Genomic DNA, 18,810 nt, shown 5'->3' with positions numbered 1-18,810 from the left:
AGTGGCTCATGCCTGTAATCCCAGTGGCTCGGGAGGCTGAGGCAGGAGGATTGCAAATTCAAAGTCAGCCTCAACAATTCAGGGAGGCCCTAAGCAATTTAGTGAGACCTTATCTCAAAATAAAAAACAAAAAGGGTTGGGGATGTGGCTCAGTGGTTAAGTTCCCCTGAATTAAAAAAAAAAAAAAAGTTTATGAGGCAGATAAAAGGAGAGATGCCTTTGCAGTGAGGAAAGGAGAATAAAAGGCACAGAACCATGGATATGCACCTCTGGAATTATCAGTGGAAGGTTCCAGGTCAATCCTGGATAGGTTTATGTGGATTCTGGTGGTTCCATGGCAAGCAAAGCTTTTCTGGGTCATATTTCTTTGTTCCTGTCTTTGGAGTGCAGGTGTGCTCACCTTCTGGATACTCCAGATTGTTCTATAAATCAGATAGCTAGAATGTTCCTTTCGCCAAGCAGACAAATGTATGCCAAACATTGACTAAATGTTCTATTTGTGACCCAAGTGTGTTCATGGGCCTGCACTGGCACACTGACATCTGAACTCCTACAGCAGCTTTTGGCTAGGGTTCTGGGTCAGAATTTTTTGGGAAGAAATCAATCCAGCTTGCTCCGTCCCACTCTGTTCTCACCAGGACCTTTTCTTTTTATTGGTGGGGAGGGGTTATCAGAGATTGAACTAGTGATTTGTACACACTAGGCGCTCTACCACTGAGCTACATCCTCTTTTTATTTTGAGACAGGGTCTTGCTAAATTGCCCCATGTTGGCCTCAAAATTATGATCCTCCTGCCTCTGCCTCCTGAGTAGCTGGGATAACTAACTTGCATCACTATGCCTGGCCTACCACCCTTTTTAAAATTTTATTTTAAGACAGAGTCCAGACTTCCCAGGCTGGCCTAGAACTTGCTATCCTCCTGCCTCAGCCTCCTGGGAAGATGGGATAACAGGAGTGGGCCACTGCACCTGACCCCATTGGGGATTTTATTCTTGGTAAAAGAGTATGATTCAGTGGTACCTAGGTGTGTGTCTTTACAAGCTCTACAGGTGATGGGAGAACTTGTGCCTGTTAGGGTTTGAGTCTGTCTTGTATAGCACTTCCCAAATGCTGTGGTGAATGTGTTCTCCAAAAGTCCCCGTGTTAGAAACTTAATTCTCCAGTTCATATGTTAATGATATTTGGAAGTAGAATCTTTAGGAGGTAATTAGAATTAGATGAGGTCATGAGGATGGGACCCCCATGATGGCATTAGAAGAGAGACCTGAGAGCATACTCGCTCTATCTTAACCTGTGATGACCTCTACCATGTTATGATGGGGTAAAAAGTCCTCACCAGATGCCAACACCATGCTCTCAGAATTCCCAGCCTCCAGAATTATATGCAAATAAACTTTTATCAACTATAATCTACCCACCCTAGGCATTTTGTTTATAGCAACAAAATGGATATTGGGGATTCTTGATGGCACCAAAAGTTGTCTTTCATCATAGGCCATGGTTTTCTTCCTAACAATAATTAATGATCTTACTGTTTATTTTTCTGTATAGAAATTACTACTACCTGACATCATGATCATCTATTTAGTTGTTTATTTAGTTATCTATTTCCCCCCTCTAGATTGTAAATGTCCTGAAGGGGAAGATTTTATTTGGTTCACTGTTGTATTCTCAATACCTAATACAGTGCCTGGAATATAACAGGCATTCACTCAGAGATACAATTATTGTTAAATAAATCTAATTCTACTTACTAATGACTATTATTTAATAGGAAATGTTCCTCAGCTTGAAATGTAATGAGCCTCTTTTTATCTTTCAAATATAAACAAACACCAAACACCAAATAGAAATGCATAAAACTATATAGCATGTATAAAAATCTACCTACCTTAGCATAGTTTAATCTTCCTTTTTCTTGAGCCTAAAATAGAAAATAATTTGTTAGTTCTTTAAAAATTATTTAGTGTTTTATAACTTTTGTTTATCAAAGAATAAAAGTCAACTCTTTCTCCTTTCTCCATCTTCTCTATTCAATATATACATACGTTGATCATATACACACACATATTGAGTGATCTCTCTCTAATATGTGTATATCATATTATGTTCTAATATATATGATATATATTATACATATATACATACACGCATACATTTCAAACATAAAGCAAAGTTGAAAGAACAGTTCAAGGAGCACATAAGGACTCCATTAGGATTTGACAGGTGCAGACACCATAACTCTTTACCCCTACACACTACAGCACATATCTTGTATACACAGGAAAGCTCATACATAATCACATGACCACTATCTGACTCAAAAACTAACAAAATGTCATATCATCTAGCATGCAATCCATATTCAAATTCCCTAATGGTTCCAGGAATATCTTTCGTATCTTTTCTCCCCACAAAACAGAATAAATCAAGATTGACCCATTAGATCTGTTTTCTATGTCTCCTTTGGCCTTTTAAATTGGACTAGTGCCCCCCACCCCTTTTCATGAAATGAAAATAAAAGCCATTAACTTCTTTTCATGATTTTTTGAGGATACCAGGATGACTGTATTTAAAATTTCTCTTATTTTATCTTTATTGTGTTATTTAATTTCCCTGTTTTGCTTGTAAACTGAATAGTTGGTTCTGGGGAAGCTTGCTCAGATTTAGGTTAAACATTTGTGGCAAGAACACTTTGTGGAATATTACATACTTCATCAGTTCAGATGGCAGAAAATGTCAGGTGGTCCCACTCTTGGTACTGCTATTAATTTGATCATTTGGTTAACACAACTATCAGATCACTCCGTAGACAGATCTCCAAGTCCTATTCAATTTGTAAGTAATCTGTGGGGTCAATTGTTTCTCACATGTCTTGGTGTAATTTTTCTTACATTGCTGTGGGTTGAAAGATCCCCACCAATCCACCCACTCATACTAAGGATGAGGATAGGAAAGAAAAGAGGAGGTATTGGCTGGGGGTGTAGTTTAGTGCTTAGCATTTAGATTAGTGCATGAAGCCTTGGCTCTGACTGCCAGCCCCAGAGGCATGGGGGTGGGGTGAGGAAGGAGGTGAAAGAGATATTCTGTGTGAGGTCAAATTTGACTTAAGAATATTTTTAGTTGTTATTGAATAATACATACAAATGTGTAATATTTCAAATCTTAATAGAGACAACAATGTATTAACCTTTGCCGGCAGGTCAAATTGTGTTTTGCAGACTTCAGAATAAAACTTCTATCACCTCTACACAGAACAAGAGCACTTCACTGCTCTTGGTTAGATATTAGAACCACTTTGTTCCTGAGTCCAAAATTACATTATCCCAGTAATTAAACTAGGCAGAATATCCCTTGAGAGAAAAGGAAATGTTTATTACATTGTCTGACATTTCTTGCTTCTTTATAACCTTTTGAAAATTTATCCACAGATGCCTACAATATTTTTCTTCTTTCAGAATAAGAAACTGTAGTTAGCCACTGCTCACCCACAGCTATTGGCACCACCACAAAACACTCTGAAATTTTGATTGGAACATTTCAATGAGACAGAAAGTCTCAAAATCGATATAATATTTACAAAAGGGTTCAGAGTCATCAGTCTGCTCTTTAAAGATTTTTTAGGGATATAGGGTTTCTAGTAGACTGAAAAGAGTCTGAACTTAGTATTGAGATGCATCACAACATAGGAAGGAATCCATTCTTACCAAAAATTTAAAACCAGGCTATTCTTTTCTGCTCAGATATTTTCTGTCTATTTGTACATGGGCATCGTTTCCCAGAATGAAGTTGTTTTGCCTATACTGAAAATCTCCTCCCTCACCATGGAAACTTCTGAAGCCAGGAGTAGCCCAGAACATATCTGTAGGCCCTGCTTAGGACCTAGTCACTCACTTTGATATTGTGCAAACATGTACTAGCCTTGATCCTATGAATAATCCATGGATTGCTTGTGACCAAAATTCAGCAACAGCACTTCTGCAACATGCTTGGTCTTTAAGTCAGGCACTACTGAGGCTCTAGAGATGTAGTCAAAAACAGAAGAGAAGAAATCCCTGTCCTCATAGAGCTTATATTCTAGAGTGTTGCACAATATTATTTTAATTATTTGCATTATTTTATATTTTAGATAGGCTTCAAAGAAATCTTTCTCTAGAACTTAAGCTTCATGAAAGCAGGAAAATTTTTGTCTTGTTTACACTACCTCATGTTGAGATCAGTATCTGAATGACTGAATGCCTAGATGAATGTCTTTTCTTCATATGTTTCACTTATGTAACTGTCTATTCAGGAAACTTATGAAGCAAAATTCATTTCACTCACACTATTCATAGGAAAGCTAGACATTATGGTTTAAAGGGATGATACAGCTAATGTGGAGCCGTTAGCCAATACCTTACAAATAACTTTATCCATATTGAATAAAGAATATTTTCTAAGCTTCCAACTATAGAAAATCACTTTGAATATTCTATGAAAAGTGAACAATAAAAGGACAAGACAGAGAAGAACAATTTAGCAGCCTTAGCATAATTCAGTGCTTGCTCTGGGACAGCCTCGAGATGCAATAAGAAGGGCCTGGAATAGAAGTCAGGAAACCTCCAGGAGGACTTCAGGATGTACCCCTCCAAGCTCAGGCAGTAAGGCCTTGTCTTCTGAGAAAAATAAGTGCCTAAGATCTTAATTGTGACCACTCCAAGAGGCACTGTGACCTCCATGGAAGAGGAACATGGTAGGGGCCAGAAGATACATTTTCTAGGCCTTAATTGGATTAATTTTTTTTTGGTGTGTGTGTGGTGCTGGGGATGAACCCAGGGCCTTGTGCATGTGAGGCTAGCACTCTACCAACAGAGCTATATCCCCAGCCCTTTAAATTTTTTTTTTTTTTAAACGGGTCTGCATTTCTTTGTTTATAAAGTAAGAGTTCCAGATCAGACCAGAAGTTCCCAAGTGCTGGGCTCTCTCCACACTGGACTAGCTGTCTTGGAATCACCTGGGCAGTTTGTGAAAAATGCAGATTCCCAAACTCCTATCCATGGGATTCTGTCTTGTTTGAGGATCATTGGTCTGGTCACTATCTAATGTCCTTTCCTACTTACGTTTCTATATGCATCAGTGTTGACTTCAAAGGCTAAAAGAGAACAACTATATAAACTCCTTAAGTGTCAAGGAGAATGCAGTACTGTAACTCCCCCACCCCCTTTCTGACATCTGCCACTTATCATGTATATTTCTAGCAGAGCAAGATAGTATTAAAATAACTTTCTTACTGGGACCCAAAATAGGCTGATATAAAATAAATGCAGACTGTATTCCAACAGCAGCAGCCCTGTACCTCTTTCTGCTACACTGTTCGCCTCCGTACACGGCAATTCCCCGAGGGCTTCATTACGAAGGTCTTTAAAAGGGATTCACTCATCTCTTTGCCTCCTGTAGGTGTGCTTCTCGTCAATCCAGGTCATGAGAAAAGAAAGTAAATTTTCCCAGTCTTTAGCAGTTCACAGAGAATGTGTGGTTTGAACCTTGTTTTATCTTTAAAAAATGTGCGAATAGACAAGGGAGCATGCCAGTGCTATGACACTGGAGGCCTCCTCAGACAGCCATGGCGAGCGCTGTAAAACAATGTTCCCTACAAAAGCAAAAAAGGGCCAGCACTCTGATTGAGAGGATACACAAAGGGATTAATTCCAAAGGTTTATATGCCGGGCTCTGCAGACCAAAAGCAGACAGATTCCCTGTTGGTAAGTAATGGATGTACAATGTGGTCTTTTACTTTAAGAAACAAATGCTTTTTTATAAGTCAGGTAACAAAGAAGGATTGGATGACATAAATGAACTGTTTCCAATTTCCAACTACTATTATCTGGACTTGAAAGTTGGATATGGGTACACCTTTTTCTAAATGCAGAAAACTAATATTCGAACAGCAGGGAGTCCAGAAATTGCTAGAGGCTGATCATTTCTACTTATTAGGTTATTCTTCCCAAATGTTACCAGCTAAATTTTGGATTAAGTCACTTTTAAGGATTTTCTTTTTTAAACCTCCAAGGCAAACTATTTCCCTTCCCCCAACTTTTTAGTTAAAGGAATAAAATGAACAGCCATTTGCCCTCCACCTAGGTTTACTGGTTGCTAACATTTTATCATCCATCTCTCTTTAGATAGGACAATTTGTTATTTAAGAGTAAATTGAAGACATCATCATGATCATCCCTAAATACTCTATGAGAACAAGATATGCTCCTACATAATGATGTCAACAAGCCCATTATCACATCTGACAAGTTTGCCCTTTATCATAATATTATTTGAAATGCAATTCATATTCACATTTCTAAATTGAACCAGTAGGGGTTAGGGTTGTGGCTCAGTGGTAGAGTACTTGCCTAGCATGCATGAGGCACTGGGTTCCATCTCTGGCACCACATAAAAATAAACAAATAAAATAAAGGTATTGTGTCCATCTACAACAACAACAAAAATATTAAAAAAATAAATAAATTGAACCAATAGTGTCCTGTGGAACTGTTCTGATCCCAAATGAAGACTGAATTAAAAATCATACATTGCCTCTGGATATCATCTTTTTAACCCTTTCTATTCTAGAATAGCTCTCATACCATTACCTTTTTGTCTTTCATAATGCTGACATTTTTAGAAGGAGTCCAGGTCAGTTGTCTTTTTCTTCTGATGAGATTCAGGTTAAATATTTTTGGCAAGACAACTACATAGGTGATACTGTATAACTTCTCTTTTGATTACAGCAGGAATCACTCAGTATCAGCCTGTCCCATTACTACTGAAATTAAGTTCATTTGTTGCTTCCCTATATATTTACTAAGTAATCTGTTGGGTGCTTTGAGTCTATGTGAGTGTCCAGTTCCCTACTAACCATTCAATTATTATTTTTTTTAAGAGAGAGAGAGAGAGAGAGAGAGAGAGAGAGAGAGAGAGAGAGGGAGGGAGGGAGAGAGGGAGAGAGAGAGAGAGAGAGAGAGAGAGGGAGGGAGGGAGGGAGGGAGAGAGAGAGGGAGGGAGAGAGAGAGAGAGAATTTTTTAATATTTATTTTTTTTTAGTTTTTGGTGGACACAACATCTTTGTTTGTATGTGGTGCTGAGGATTGAACCCGGGCCACACGCATGCCAGGCGAGCGCGCTACCACTTGAGCCACATCCCCAGGCCCTCATCCAATTATTTTAACTGATCATTTTATGTGAAAAAAAAAAAAAAAGATTACATTGATGGCTGCAAAACAATCATGTTTTAAAGGTCTTTTGCTTTGACACTGGCAGAAATGTTGACTCCACAGGTCTTCCTGAAAATACATCTCTGGTTATTTGCACTGGTATTTAGAGAGAGAGTTGAGTTTATATGTAAAAAAGGAGGTGTTGGGGGGACACAGAATGGGAGAAAGGATACCTTTACCCTCTTTGCAGAATAGTTTGGGTATAGTGTATGCAGATCAAAAAAATGGTAACCAATCAGCAGTCTACTAGCTTTGAAGTTAGAGCAAAAACCACTGAGTTTTGGATTGGTAGGAGCAAACCTTCTGTTGTTAGGCTCCCAGTGACAACAACTGGAAAGGTACCAGAACACAAAGGTACAAGCCAGGGCTTCTCTTTGCTATCTTAATCATTCTTGTCTACTAAGAATAGAACACAGAGCATCTGCAAGGACGTTAACACCATTCAGAACTATGGCCTTCCCACTCTACATGCTCGCCATTGTGAGCTCAGAGGTTTTCTTATTTCTTTGCAACCTATTTTTTTTTTTTTTTTTTGGTGGTACTGGGGACTGAACCACCCAGGGTCTTGTGCAAGCGAGGCAAGCACTCTACCAACTGAGCTATATCCCCAGCCCCTGCAACCTGTTTTTCTTGCTATGCCTTCTTGGAATCTGGAAGAAACATGAAATTTAAGGTTGCAAAGCTTGAGTAAGAAAAAGGAAAAAAAATCTACCAGATCTCAGAAAGGCCATAAGCAAGGAAATCAGTTTGGTAGCAGAACTGAGTAGTTTCTTCAGTAGTAAGGTCCCAAGGCAATGGCTGTTAACAGATGGTACACTTACACCATGTTGAAAACCTAACTTAAACCAGTTTTGGCATTTTATTTTTCTTTTCTTATTAATGGCATTTTTCTTCTTTTATTCAGCTTCAAAGTTTTGGTTTTGGTCTCTGACTATCCCATTCCCAGTTTATACCTTCCATCTTGTATCATCAGTTTTCCTGTCCTATATATTTTCTCTCTGAAAAGACTTTTACACTGAACTTCCCTACCTTCTAATTCTTAGGGGCAACCCTTTGGGACATTTCCTCCTGTTTTTAACAGGTTTCCCAAAGCATCTTAACTGATCTTCTTGTCTCTAGTGAATCTCCCTGTTCCTTTTCTCCCATAAGGTAGCCAAATTGAGCTCCCTCAAACACAGTTTAGACTAACACTGACATAAACACTTTCAACATCTGCTTCATGACTTTTTTTTTCCTTTGGCCAAAACACTTTCATTTATAACTTTAATGTACAATATTAAGTCTATAATTCTTGAAATTCTCACTTGGTTCCTACTTGTAAAGTGAGTCTACACTTTCAGTCTTCATCATCAGGATGGATAACTAATCTGTCCTCAGAGAGATATCTGAATATGTAAAGTGACCCAGCACAGCATGTGAGTCAAGATAAAAGTACCAGAAAAAGCTAGAACCACAAGGTTGGATCTGGATCTCCAGGGATCTGGTCAGCTGGGAAAATTGCCTATCCCAGGGCCGAATGTGCATACCTTCGCCGGCATGACCAACTCTACCATTTCTGGCCACCTGAGCGCCACAGCCTCTGAAGAGGTGGCCTCTGATGCCAGCAAAAAGTATCAGCCCTGGGTCAGGGTTGACATGTTACCTGCACCCAGACAGTCATCCCCAGTTACCCCACCTTGTTTGATTCATGATTTTGGAATCAAGTTCATTTTCCATAGGCAAACATCCCAGAATCTTTTTTCTTTTTTAATTCAGGTAAAATTCAGATAACATTAAAAGTTATCATTTTAGCTCCCCCCCTACCCCCACAGTGGTACTAGGGATTGAACCCAATGTCTCTGAGTTAAACCCTTCCCCTTTAAAAATTTTTCTTTGAGGGCTGGGATTGTGGCTCAGTGGCAGAGCCCTTGCCTCACAACTATGAGGCACTGGGTTCGATCCTTAGCACCACATCAAAATAAAGAAATAAGTTAAATAAAGGTATTGTGTCCATCTACAACATATATATATATATATATATATATATATAAATTTTCTTTGAGACATAATCTTGCTAAGTTGCTGAGCCTGGCCTCAAATTTGTGATCCTTCTCAGTCTTCTGATCTGCTGGGACTATAGGCATGCACCACCGTGCCAAGATCATTTTAACTAGTTTAAAGGCAACATTCAGTGACATTTAATACATTCTCAATACTGTACAGACTTCCCCATTATTAAGTTCTGAACATTTTTTTATCACCTCAAAAGGCTATCTATACCCATTAAATGTTCACTCCCCATTTTCCCCATCCCTCAGCCCCTGGCAGCACTAATATAATTTTTTTCTTTATGGATTTACCTATTCTAGACATTTAACATAAATTCAGTCATATAAAATGTAACACTTTGTGTTTGATTTTTTTGTTTAGCATAATGTTTTCAAGGTTTACCCAGGCTGAAGCAGGCACTGATATCGCACTATTCCACTATATACATACACCACATTTGTTTATCCACTCATCAGTTGATGAACAATTAGGCTGTTTCTGCCTTTTGGCTATTGTGAATACCTGTTATTTCTGAGTAATTCTTCATCTGTCCCCTGCACTGCTCCCACTCAAATCATAAGACTTGCTTTTCTTTGAATATACTAAATGCCTGTCCAGCAAATTACCTTTTCATGTCTTCCTTTGCCTAAGCTTTCAGTTTCCTCCTACAAGACCTTCATATGTTGTCTACTTCACAAACCCTTTCCTGATTTCCCCCCACTGTTTGCAAATTCTTTTTCTTCTGAGCTCCCCAAATGGCAAAACTTCTAGTATTCATGTATTATTCTTATCCCTAAACCACAGATTAAACTATGGATGAACTTCAGGCAGTTTACTGTTGCTTTCTTCTTTTTGTTTTGGCAGTACTGGAGATTAGATCCAGGGGTGCTCTACCACCAAGCTACATACATCCTTGGCTCCTTTTATTTTTTGAGAAGGTTCTCACTGAATTGCTGAGGCTGGCCATGACTTGTGATCCTCTTGCCTCAGCCTCCCGAGATGCTGAAATTCAGGTGTGTTCCACTATGCCATGCTTCTTCTTTTTCTTTCTTTTTTTCTTGCAATGCTGGAGATTAAACCCAGCACTATGCACATGCTAGGCAAACACTCGACTCATGGACTGCATCCGAGCTCCAATTTATTGCTGTATTTTCTGTAGTCAAGCACTTTGTTTATCAAAAAACCTTAAGAAATATTTTTAATTTAGGAGATACCTAGAGTTATCTCATAGTCTGTGATTAGACATATGGTTCTTTTTTTTTTTTTTTTGGTACTGGGGATTGAACTCAGGGGCACTTTGCCCTATTTTTTTTTTTTTTTTTGAGAGAGAGAGAGAGAGAGAGAGAGAGAGAGAGAGAGAGAGGGGGAGGGAGAGAGGGAGAATTTTTTAATATTTATTTTTTAGTTTTCGGTGGACACAACATCTTTGTTTGTATGTTGTGCTGAGGATCGAACCCGGGTCGCATGCATGCCAGGCGAGCGCGCTACCGCTTGAGACACATCCCCAGCCCACTTTGCCCTATTTTGTATTTTGGTTAGAGACAGAGTCTCACTTAGTACCTTGCCATTGCTGAGGCTGGCTTTGAACTCATGATCCTCCTGTCTCAGCCTCTGGAGCTGCTGGGATTACAGGTATGCATCACCATACCCAGTATACATATGGTTCTCTCTCTTTTTTTTTTAAATGCCTTTATTTTATTTATTTTTTTGTGGTGCTAAGGCTGGAATCCAGTGCCACACACGGGCTAGGCAAGCACTTTACCACTGAGCTACAACCCCAACCCCCAATATCCCCCATATGGTTCTTTTAAGTGCCTGAGATGTACACCTTCTATGGTAGAGGAGAATGAAATATTTATTCCTTTTGAAATGAATCAAAATACCTTAGGTAACTAGAAGAACACCACTTGTGGTATTAATGTGGACTTTCTGAATGTGTATGTTCTTTTTTGTTTAAGAATCTCCATGTGTTATTTTTGTGCACACGAGCTTTGTCTTTGTTTTAAGTTTTGAATAAGGAGCAATAGCAGGATATATAGGGACAAATGAGAAATAGCACATCAATGGTAATATGTAGTATACTTAAGGTGTTTTATAGCTGGTTATGACAGTGTCAGAATGTCACAAGCCTAAGTGACATTTCAGTACTTTCAAGAATAGCCAAGAAAATATAATAGTAATTCTTATTTCTTCAGGTGACTTATAATGGCAGCAGAAAACTAGAAGGATCATTAAAAATAAAGCTTGCTGACCTGCAATAGCCCCTGGACTCCCTGTGAGAGACAGAGCTTGGTGGTTCTCTGAAGGATTCTACTTTCTTTTATTAGGAATCAAAATGAAAACGGAGTAATGACTTTACCTCCCCAGGGTGAATCACCCATTCACTAACAGTATTTTTACCTGATCATTATTTTTCAGCAACTACAAATTTAAATTTAAAATTAAGGTAAGGAGGGATTTGTTGAATTTAGTATAGAGACAATGCTCAACAAATATTTTTCAGCTGTTTTGGGGTCCAGCCTTGTGTTCTTAACTGCCTCTTGTGAAGGGTACATGTGTGTGCGTGTGCCCATGGCCTAAGATTGTGATAAAAAGGGTGATCTAATCTTAAAATGTTTGTGTGTGTGTGGGTGTTTTGAGAGATGGAGAAGAGGTGGCTGGGCCTGAAAGGAAAAATCCCAGAGGTGTTCTTCCTCCTAGCTTCACAATGATGTTGAACGGGTACTAAGAGAATGTGATCTCCTCGCTTCCTTGTCTAATCAATAATTCTCACTGTCTCCAAGCAGGAAATCAAAAGAGTAGACAGGACACACACAAACCTGTCTGGGCAGAGCAGGAAGTAATTTTACATTCTGATAGTAAGAAATCATAAGTGATTTCTATCATGGGGAACAAGGTTTTCCTATTTCTCAGTGTCAGAACTTGTATCAGTTTCTAATAGAGATGAATAATTTTCTAATTATTCTAATTACTCCTGTCTAAAAGATCAATTTCTTAAGTTTATCTGAGAGCTGAAAGGGACTTTAGAAATGACCTAGTTTAATGCCATCATTTTACAGAAAATAATAAAAAGAACATGAGAAAATGTGATTAGGGTTACACATAGGTTGGCAGAGCCCAAACTAGAATCCAGGTCTTCCAAATCCTTGTTCTCTACAAGCCACTTCTACTATAATTAACTTGAGTTTTTTAATTTGACAAACAGATATGCTACCAAATAGCTTCACCTAGTGAAGGTCAGTAATACACACTTTCTTTTGGTACTGGGGATTTAATCCAGGGGTGCTTTACCACTCAGCTACTTTCTTGGCCTTTTTAATTTTTTAAATTTTGAAACAGGGTCTTACTATGTTGCTGGGGCTAGCCTTGAACTTGAGATCCTGCCTCAGCCCCCCAAATCACTGGAACTAAAGTCATAGGCCACCATGCCTGGTCCATACACACTCTTCTGGATAAATATTAATTGGGTTATTAGTTCAAGCAAGCCACTGTGCCAGGCACTAAAGGTAATTCAAAGGTGAATTTGCCATTATCCTTCAGGATCTTACAATTAAATTTAAAACTGGGAGAGGAAAAGGTCACAAAAATAAATAGAAAGGTAAATAACATGCAAAAATTGGAAAGGGTACTAGAAGTAACCTTGAGACTTAGAATGGAATGTCTCAGATGTTTTGCAAATTGCATTCCCTATCTCTGACTCTAAGGCATTCATAGAACAAGATCATTATCATACAGAGCTTTACAAAACATATATATTTCAATGTAGAAGATAAACTCAAGTAGAGTCTTCAATTTAGCCAGGCACAATGGTACACACCTCTGATCCCAGCTACTAGGAAGCCCGAGGCAGGAGGTTGCAAGTTTAAGGATAGCCTGGGAAATTCAGTGATACTGTGTCTCAAAATAAAAATTAAAAAGGTCTTTTGGGCAAGAATGTAGGGGGAAAGGCACACTCATCCATTGCCACCAATCTGGAAAGCAATATGGAGATTCCTTAGAAAACTTGGAATGGAACCACCATTTGACTCAGCTATACCACTCCTTGGTCTATACACAAAGGACTTAAAAATAGCATACTACAGTGACGCAGCCACTTCAATGTTTACAGCTGCACAATTCACAATAGCTAAAATGTGGAACCAACCTAGATGCCCTTCAATAAATGAGTGGATAAAGAAACTGTGGTGTATATACACAATGGAATATTACTCAGCATTAAAAGAGATTAAATTATGGCATTTGCAGGTAAATTAATGGAGTTGGAGAATATCATGCTAAGTGAAGTAAGTCAGTCCCACAAAATCAAAGGCCAAATGTTCTGATAAATGGATGCTGATCCCTAATGGGGGGCAGGGAGTAGGAAGAATGAAGGAATTTTGATTGGGCAAAGGGGAGGGAGGGAGAGGAGGGTACACGGGGGTTGAGGGGGGAGGGAGGTAGAGAAGATGGTATATATATGACTGCACATGTGGTGCAACTCTACATCTGTACAACCAGAGAAATGAAAAGTTGTGCTCCATTTGTGTAGGATGAATCGACAGCTTTCTGCTGTCATGTATAACTGATTAGAACTAATAAAAAATAAATTAAAAGAAAAGGCCTTGGGTTCAATGCGGGGTGGTGGGGGAGGTTTGGGGATGGGTGGGAGAGGCATAGGGAAGAGTCTTTAATCTGAAGAATGTTGCCCTGACAGAAACTAATATACTACTTATTTGCTTGATGAATCCATTTTCTCTTTATCAGTGACTCAGGTAGATAGATACAAGGAGAAAGGCCTGAAGTCATTGGTGCAAACCAAAGCAGCCTGGGGGTGGCAATCAACTACCAGTCTTTCCTGAAGATGAGGATTTAGAAATGACCACAGGGATCTAGCTTGGAGGGTGGGACATCATTTTGTACAAAACATCTCAGGGTTTTCTGACCTCTACACTAGGTGTATTTGATTTATTTGAGTTATTGAGTTACTGCCCAAGATACGGGCTTCTTTAATGGATATCCATTTGAATCTAAAATGCAGTTGCAGATAATAATTTTTGGGATGTTTCACCAGCTGCTGAGGAAATTGTGGACTGCTCTTGTCTATATTTACAACTTTGTAAGTTTGCAAAGAAACACAGGAATTAAACATGTATCTTTGCTTTAAAATTCGTATCTATGTTATCCCTATGTGCACACATAAGTGAATATCCAAGGGAGAGCTGCTAGCTGTCATTTAACACATTCAGCTGGATCTTTTCAACCAAAATGTAAATCTGCAATGTATTCTAATGCAACCCAATTAGAGTTAGTAGCACCATCTGTATATATACTTTCAGTTCAGCTGTCAAAAAACACACAAATACTCTCCAGTAATATAATATTCAATAGTGGTATGATATTTCATTGTACCATACTTCACTTAACCTTTTCATACTTTTAAATGGGTCACTTTTCATTTTCTGCCTTTCATAATTAACATTTTAGTAGATTTTTAAATATGCAAGTCTTTGCTTATATCTTTGAGATTTTTCTTAGGATTGACTCCTGGAAGTGTAATTACATTATATCTTTAATTTCAAAGTTTTAAAATGAAAACAAATGGGATAGGTATGGGGGCTTAATTCAGTGGGAGAGTGCTTGCTTGCCTTGCATGTGTGACTGGGTCTGATCCTCAGCACCATAAAAACAAAAACAAAACAAATCCCCAAAAGGATACTAAAAAGGTCAAGCAGGACAAGACTTCTAAGAAATCAACATAGTAGCCTCTAGACCCCCTCTGTCTATCCATATCCTTTACTTCAGCTAGTTATTCTGCTATTTATCTTCAAATATTGTCTTTTTAATTTTAAAATTTCAACATCTATTGATTCTACATGAATGGAATATTTAGATCTCTTACATGACCAAACACTCTTTTTCTATCTTCCTTCCACTCAACTGGTTGGATTCAATTGGTTTAATATTGGTTAAATCAATATTCAGTATTTAGGAGCCCAACTGGCGCCAGATAGTCACCATGAAGTTCAACCTCTTCATGACCTTGGACTGCAGCAAAAACCACAAAAGGCACTTCAATGTCCCTTTACACTTGTGCAGGAAGAGCATGTTTTCCCTTCTTCCTAAGGAGCTGTGGCAAAAGTACAGTGTCCATTCCTGCCCATCTGTAAGGACGGCAAGATCTGGGTGGTTTGAGGACACTACAAAGGTCAACAAATTGACAAAGTAGTCCACATGTATAGGAAAAACTATGTCATCTACATTGAGGCACACAGTGTGTGAGAAGGCTACAGACATAAATGTCCACATGGGCATGCACCGAGCAGGGTGATTATCACCAGGCTAAAACTGGAAGAAGACTGGGAAAAGTTCTTGAAATCAAAGCCAAGACTCAATAAGCTTCTAGAAAAGCAAATATAAGGAATCACTTATTGAGAAAAAGCAAAAATGAATGTAACCTGTTGTGCAATCATGGGTTAACTAAAGACTTCTAGCCTAGCATGTGTTCCTTGGAACTTTCAAGATGTCTCTGGAATGTTTCATTTCCCTCTCATTTTGGCTCAATGAATCTACTTTTGCAATTTTGATTAACAATTTTATGAAAAATTGGAAATGTTTCCCAATTCCAAAAGGCATTTGCTTCATTTTATAAATTAAATTCATTTATTACTTAAAATATCCAGGTTTTATATTTTATGCTCTTATAAATATTATTATCTTAGCTATATAGAATATTATGATTACATTTTCTTATACATTTTTAATTTTTCACTACATCTAATAATTATTTCATTTTAGTCTATACAATTATTTCATTTTATTCTATACATATACAGTATGTCTGTTTTAAAACATGACCTCCAAATTCTTTGACATTCTTGCTATATAAAGAGGTAAGGTCTATGATTTCTCACTTGATTCTGGGTAAGCTTATGGATGTCTTGATAAGAGATCATGGAAATGGCACTGACTTTTGAGGCTGGTCATAAGGAAGATGCAGCCTCTCTGCCTTGCATGGTAGAATATCTATTTACAGTTCTGAACATTCCACTATTCTTAGGCTGCCATGCTGTGAGGAAGCCAAGCTAAGTGGAAGAAGGGTCATGCATGAGCATTCTGGATGGTTAGCAGTTTAATTTTTTAGGCAGCTCAGCTTAGATACCATTTATGAGTGAAAGAGCTTCTAGATGATTTTAGTCCCCAGCATTGTTGTTACCTCCAGCACCTGAATTTTTTCCAGGTAAGGCTCCACATATCATGGAGCAGAGCCAAGTCATTCCAGTGTGCTCTGCCCAAATTCATAGCTCCCAGAATCCACAAACAAAATAAAATGGTTATTGTAGGTAGCTAAGTTTTGTTCTAGCAATAATAACTGGGACATTTATTATTTAGTTTTCCTTCCTTCCCTCCCCTTCTCCTCCTCCCTCACCATCTCTTCCTCTTCTTTTCTCTCTTTCTTTTTCAGGGATTGAACCCAGGGATACTTATTTACTGTGCCACATTCACAGCCCTTTTTATGTTTTATTTAGAGACAGGGTCTCACTAAATTGCTTAGGGTTTTGCTGGGTTTGAACTCACATTCCAATCCTCCTGCCTCAGCCTCCCGAGCTGCTGGGATCATAGGCGTTTGCCACCATGCCAGGCTGAACATTTAATTTTCTATGTATTTATAATTAATTCATCCCTGATTTGCAATATGATCAATCACATTGGGTGACTTATCAGTTCCATTTTTTTTTCCTTTAAGATATTTCTCTAGGAGATCTCTGTCCTCTTGTCCCAGTGTAGACTGGGTATATAGCCATCAGCCTAGGACTTGCTGGAATGACAGGGCAGCACATTACTTAAGAATGCAGATTTTATAGCTGGCTGCCTAGGATTCACCAATTGCTAGTTGTAAGACTGTGTGCAAATTACTTAATCTCTCTACTTCAGATTATTCATTAGACCAGTGCTTGACTTACAGTAAGTGCTATTATTGTTGGCCTTATTATTATTTGTAACTCTTCTTTTTACATTGTCCTGGTAATTCTCAGGCCTTATGCATATGTCTAATCCCATAGTTCCTACACTCCTTGGCTTTTTCTCTGTCTTGGTTACTCCCCTGTCTTTATGGAGTACTTACCTGCTCCCTGAAACAAAAGTGCATGAAAGGTAAGTTTTTTTGAATCTTGTAGATGAGTTTAAAAAGTCTTCATATCATACTTAAAGATGACATGGCTGACACAAAATTATAAATTGCAATTTCCTTTTTAGATTTTTTTTTTTTTTGTATTGGAGATTGAATCCATGGAGACTTTACCACTGAGTCACTCCCCAGCCCTTCTTATTTTTTATTTTGAGATAGGGCCTTGCTAAGTTGCTGAGGCTGGTTTCAAACTTGCAATCCTTCTCTTGCCTCAGCCTCCCAAGTCACTGGGATTACAAGTGTGCACCACTGCACCCAATTTTTTCATTGAGTTTTGAAGATATTATTTCACTGTCTTGAAGGCTTCAGTGTTACAACTGAGATACCATTCTTTTTTTAAAAATTTTTAAAAATATTTATTTATTTTTGTAGTTTTCAGTGGACATAACATCTTTGTTTTTATGTGGTGCTGAGGATGGAACCCGGGCCACACGCATGCCAGGCAAGCACGCCACCGCTTGAGCCACATCCCCAGCCCTGAGATACCATTCTGATCCTTGCTCTTTTGTAAGAAAATTTCTTTTTTTTCCTAGAGATATTCTTTATCCCTATTGTTTTAAACTTTGATGATGATGATGTGACTTGGTGTGTTTCACATTTTTTTTTTTTTTTTTTGCACTAGGAAATTGAACCCAGGGTTTAATGCATGCTAAGCATGGACTCTATCACCCCAAGTCCCATCTGGAAAAATTCATTATTTAGGTTACCACCATTTCAATCTCGAAACTATGGCACTTCAGCCTTCAGTTCTCAGAATGTTTCTTTGTAAAAATTTCTTTTTAAAAAGTTAAAAGTTTATTAATAGCCAGGTATGGTAGTGCATGCCTGTAATCCCAGCGGCTTGGGAGGCTGAAGCAGGAGGATGGAAGTTTCAAAGCCAGCCTCAGCAATTTAGCAAGGTTGTAAGGAACCAAATGAGACCCCATGTCAAATAATAAAAAGGGTTGGGGATGTGACTCAGTGGTTAAGCACCCTTTAGTTCAATCCCTACCCTCCCCCTCCAAAAAAAAAGTTACTTGTTTTTTTAAGATTCTAAAGATTGAACCTGGGGGGTTGGTTGGGGGGAGTTTACTGCTGAGCCACATCCCCAACACTTTTAAAATTGTGAGACAGGGTCTTGCTAAGTTGCCAGGGCCTCAATCTCCCAAGTAGCTGGGATTACAGGCATGTTCCATCATGCCCTGTGTACTTGCAAAATTTTATTAATTTTCTTTTTTTAAAATTTATTTTTTAGTTTTAGATGGACACAATATCTTTATTTTATTTTTTTATGTGGTGCTGAGGATCAAATCTAGTGCTGCATGCATGCAAGGTGAGCACTCCACCACTGAGTCACAACCCCAGCCCCGAAAATTTGATTAATTTTCTCAC

The 18,810-nt window shown here is 38.4% G+C and overlaps 1 protein-coding gene across 2 annotated transcripts in view; it reads right to left on the bottom strand.

Moving 5' to 3' along the window:
- The window catches only part of Pdss2 (decaprenyl diphosphate synthase subunit 2), a 260,626-nt gene that overhangs the window by 26,500 nt on the left and 215,316 nt on the right, over positions 1-18,810 (bottom strand). For both annotated transcript variants that reach the window (XM_078019537.1, XM_078019538.1), the window contains one exon: positions 1,892-1,924. In XM_078019537.1, the coding sequence (XP_077875663.1) occupies positions 1,892-1,924 (33 nt within the window). The remainder of the gene's footprint in view (positions 1-1,891; positions 1,925-18,810) is intronic.

The sequence above is a fragment of the Ictidomys tridecemlineatus genome, chromosome 8 (assembly GCF_052094955.1).
Source record: "Ictidomys tridecemlineatus isolate mIctTri1 chromosome 8, mIctTri1.hap1, whole genome shotgun sequence".
Lineage (NCBI taxonomy): Eukaryota > Metazoa > Chordata > Mammalia > Rodentia > Sciuridae > Ictidomys > Ictidomys tridecemlineatus.
This window is presented reverse-complemented; position numbering and strand designations above follow the sequence as displayed.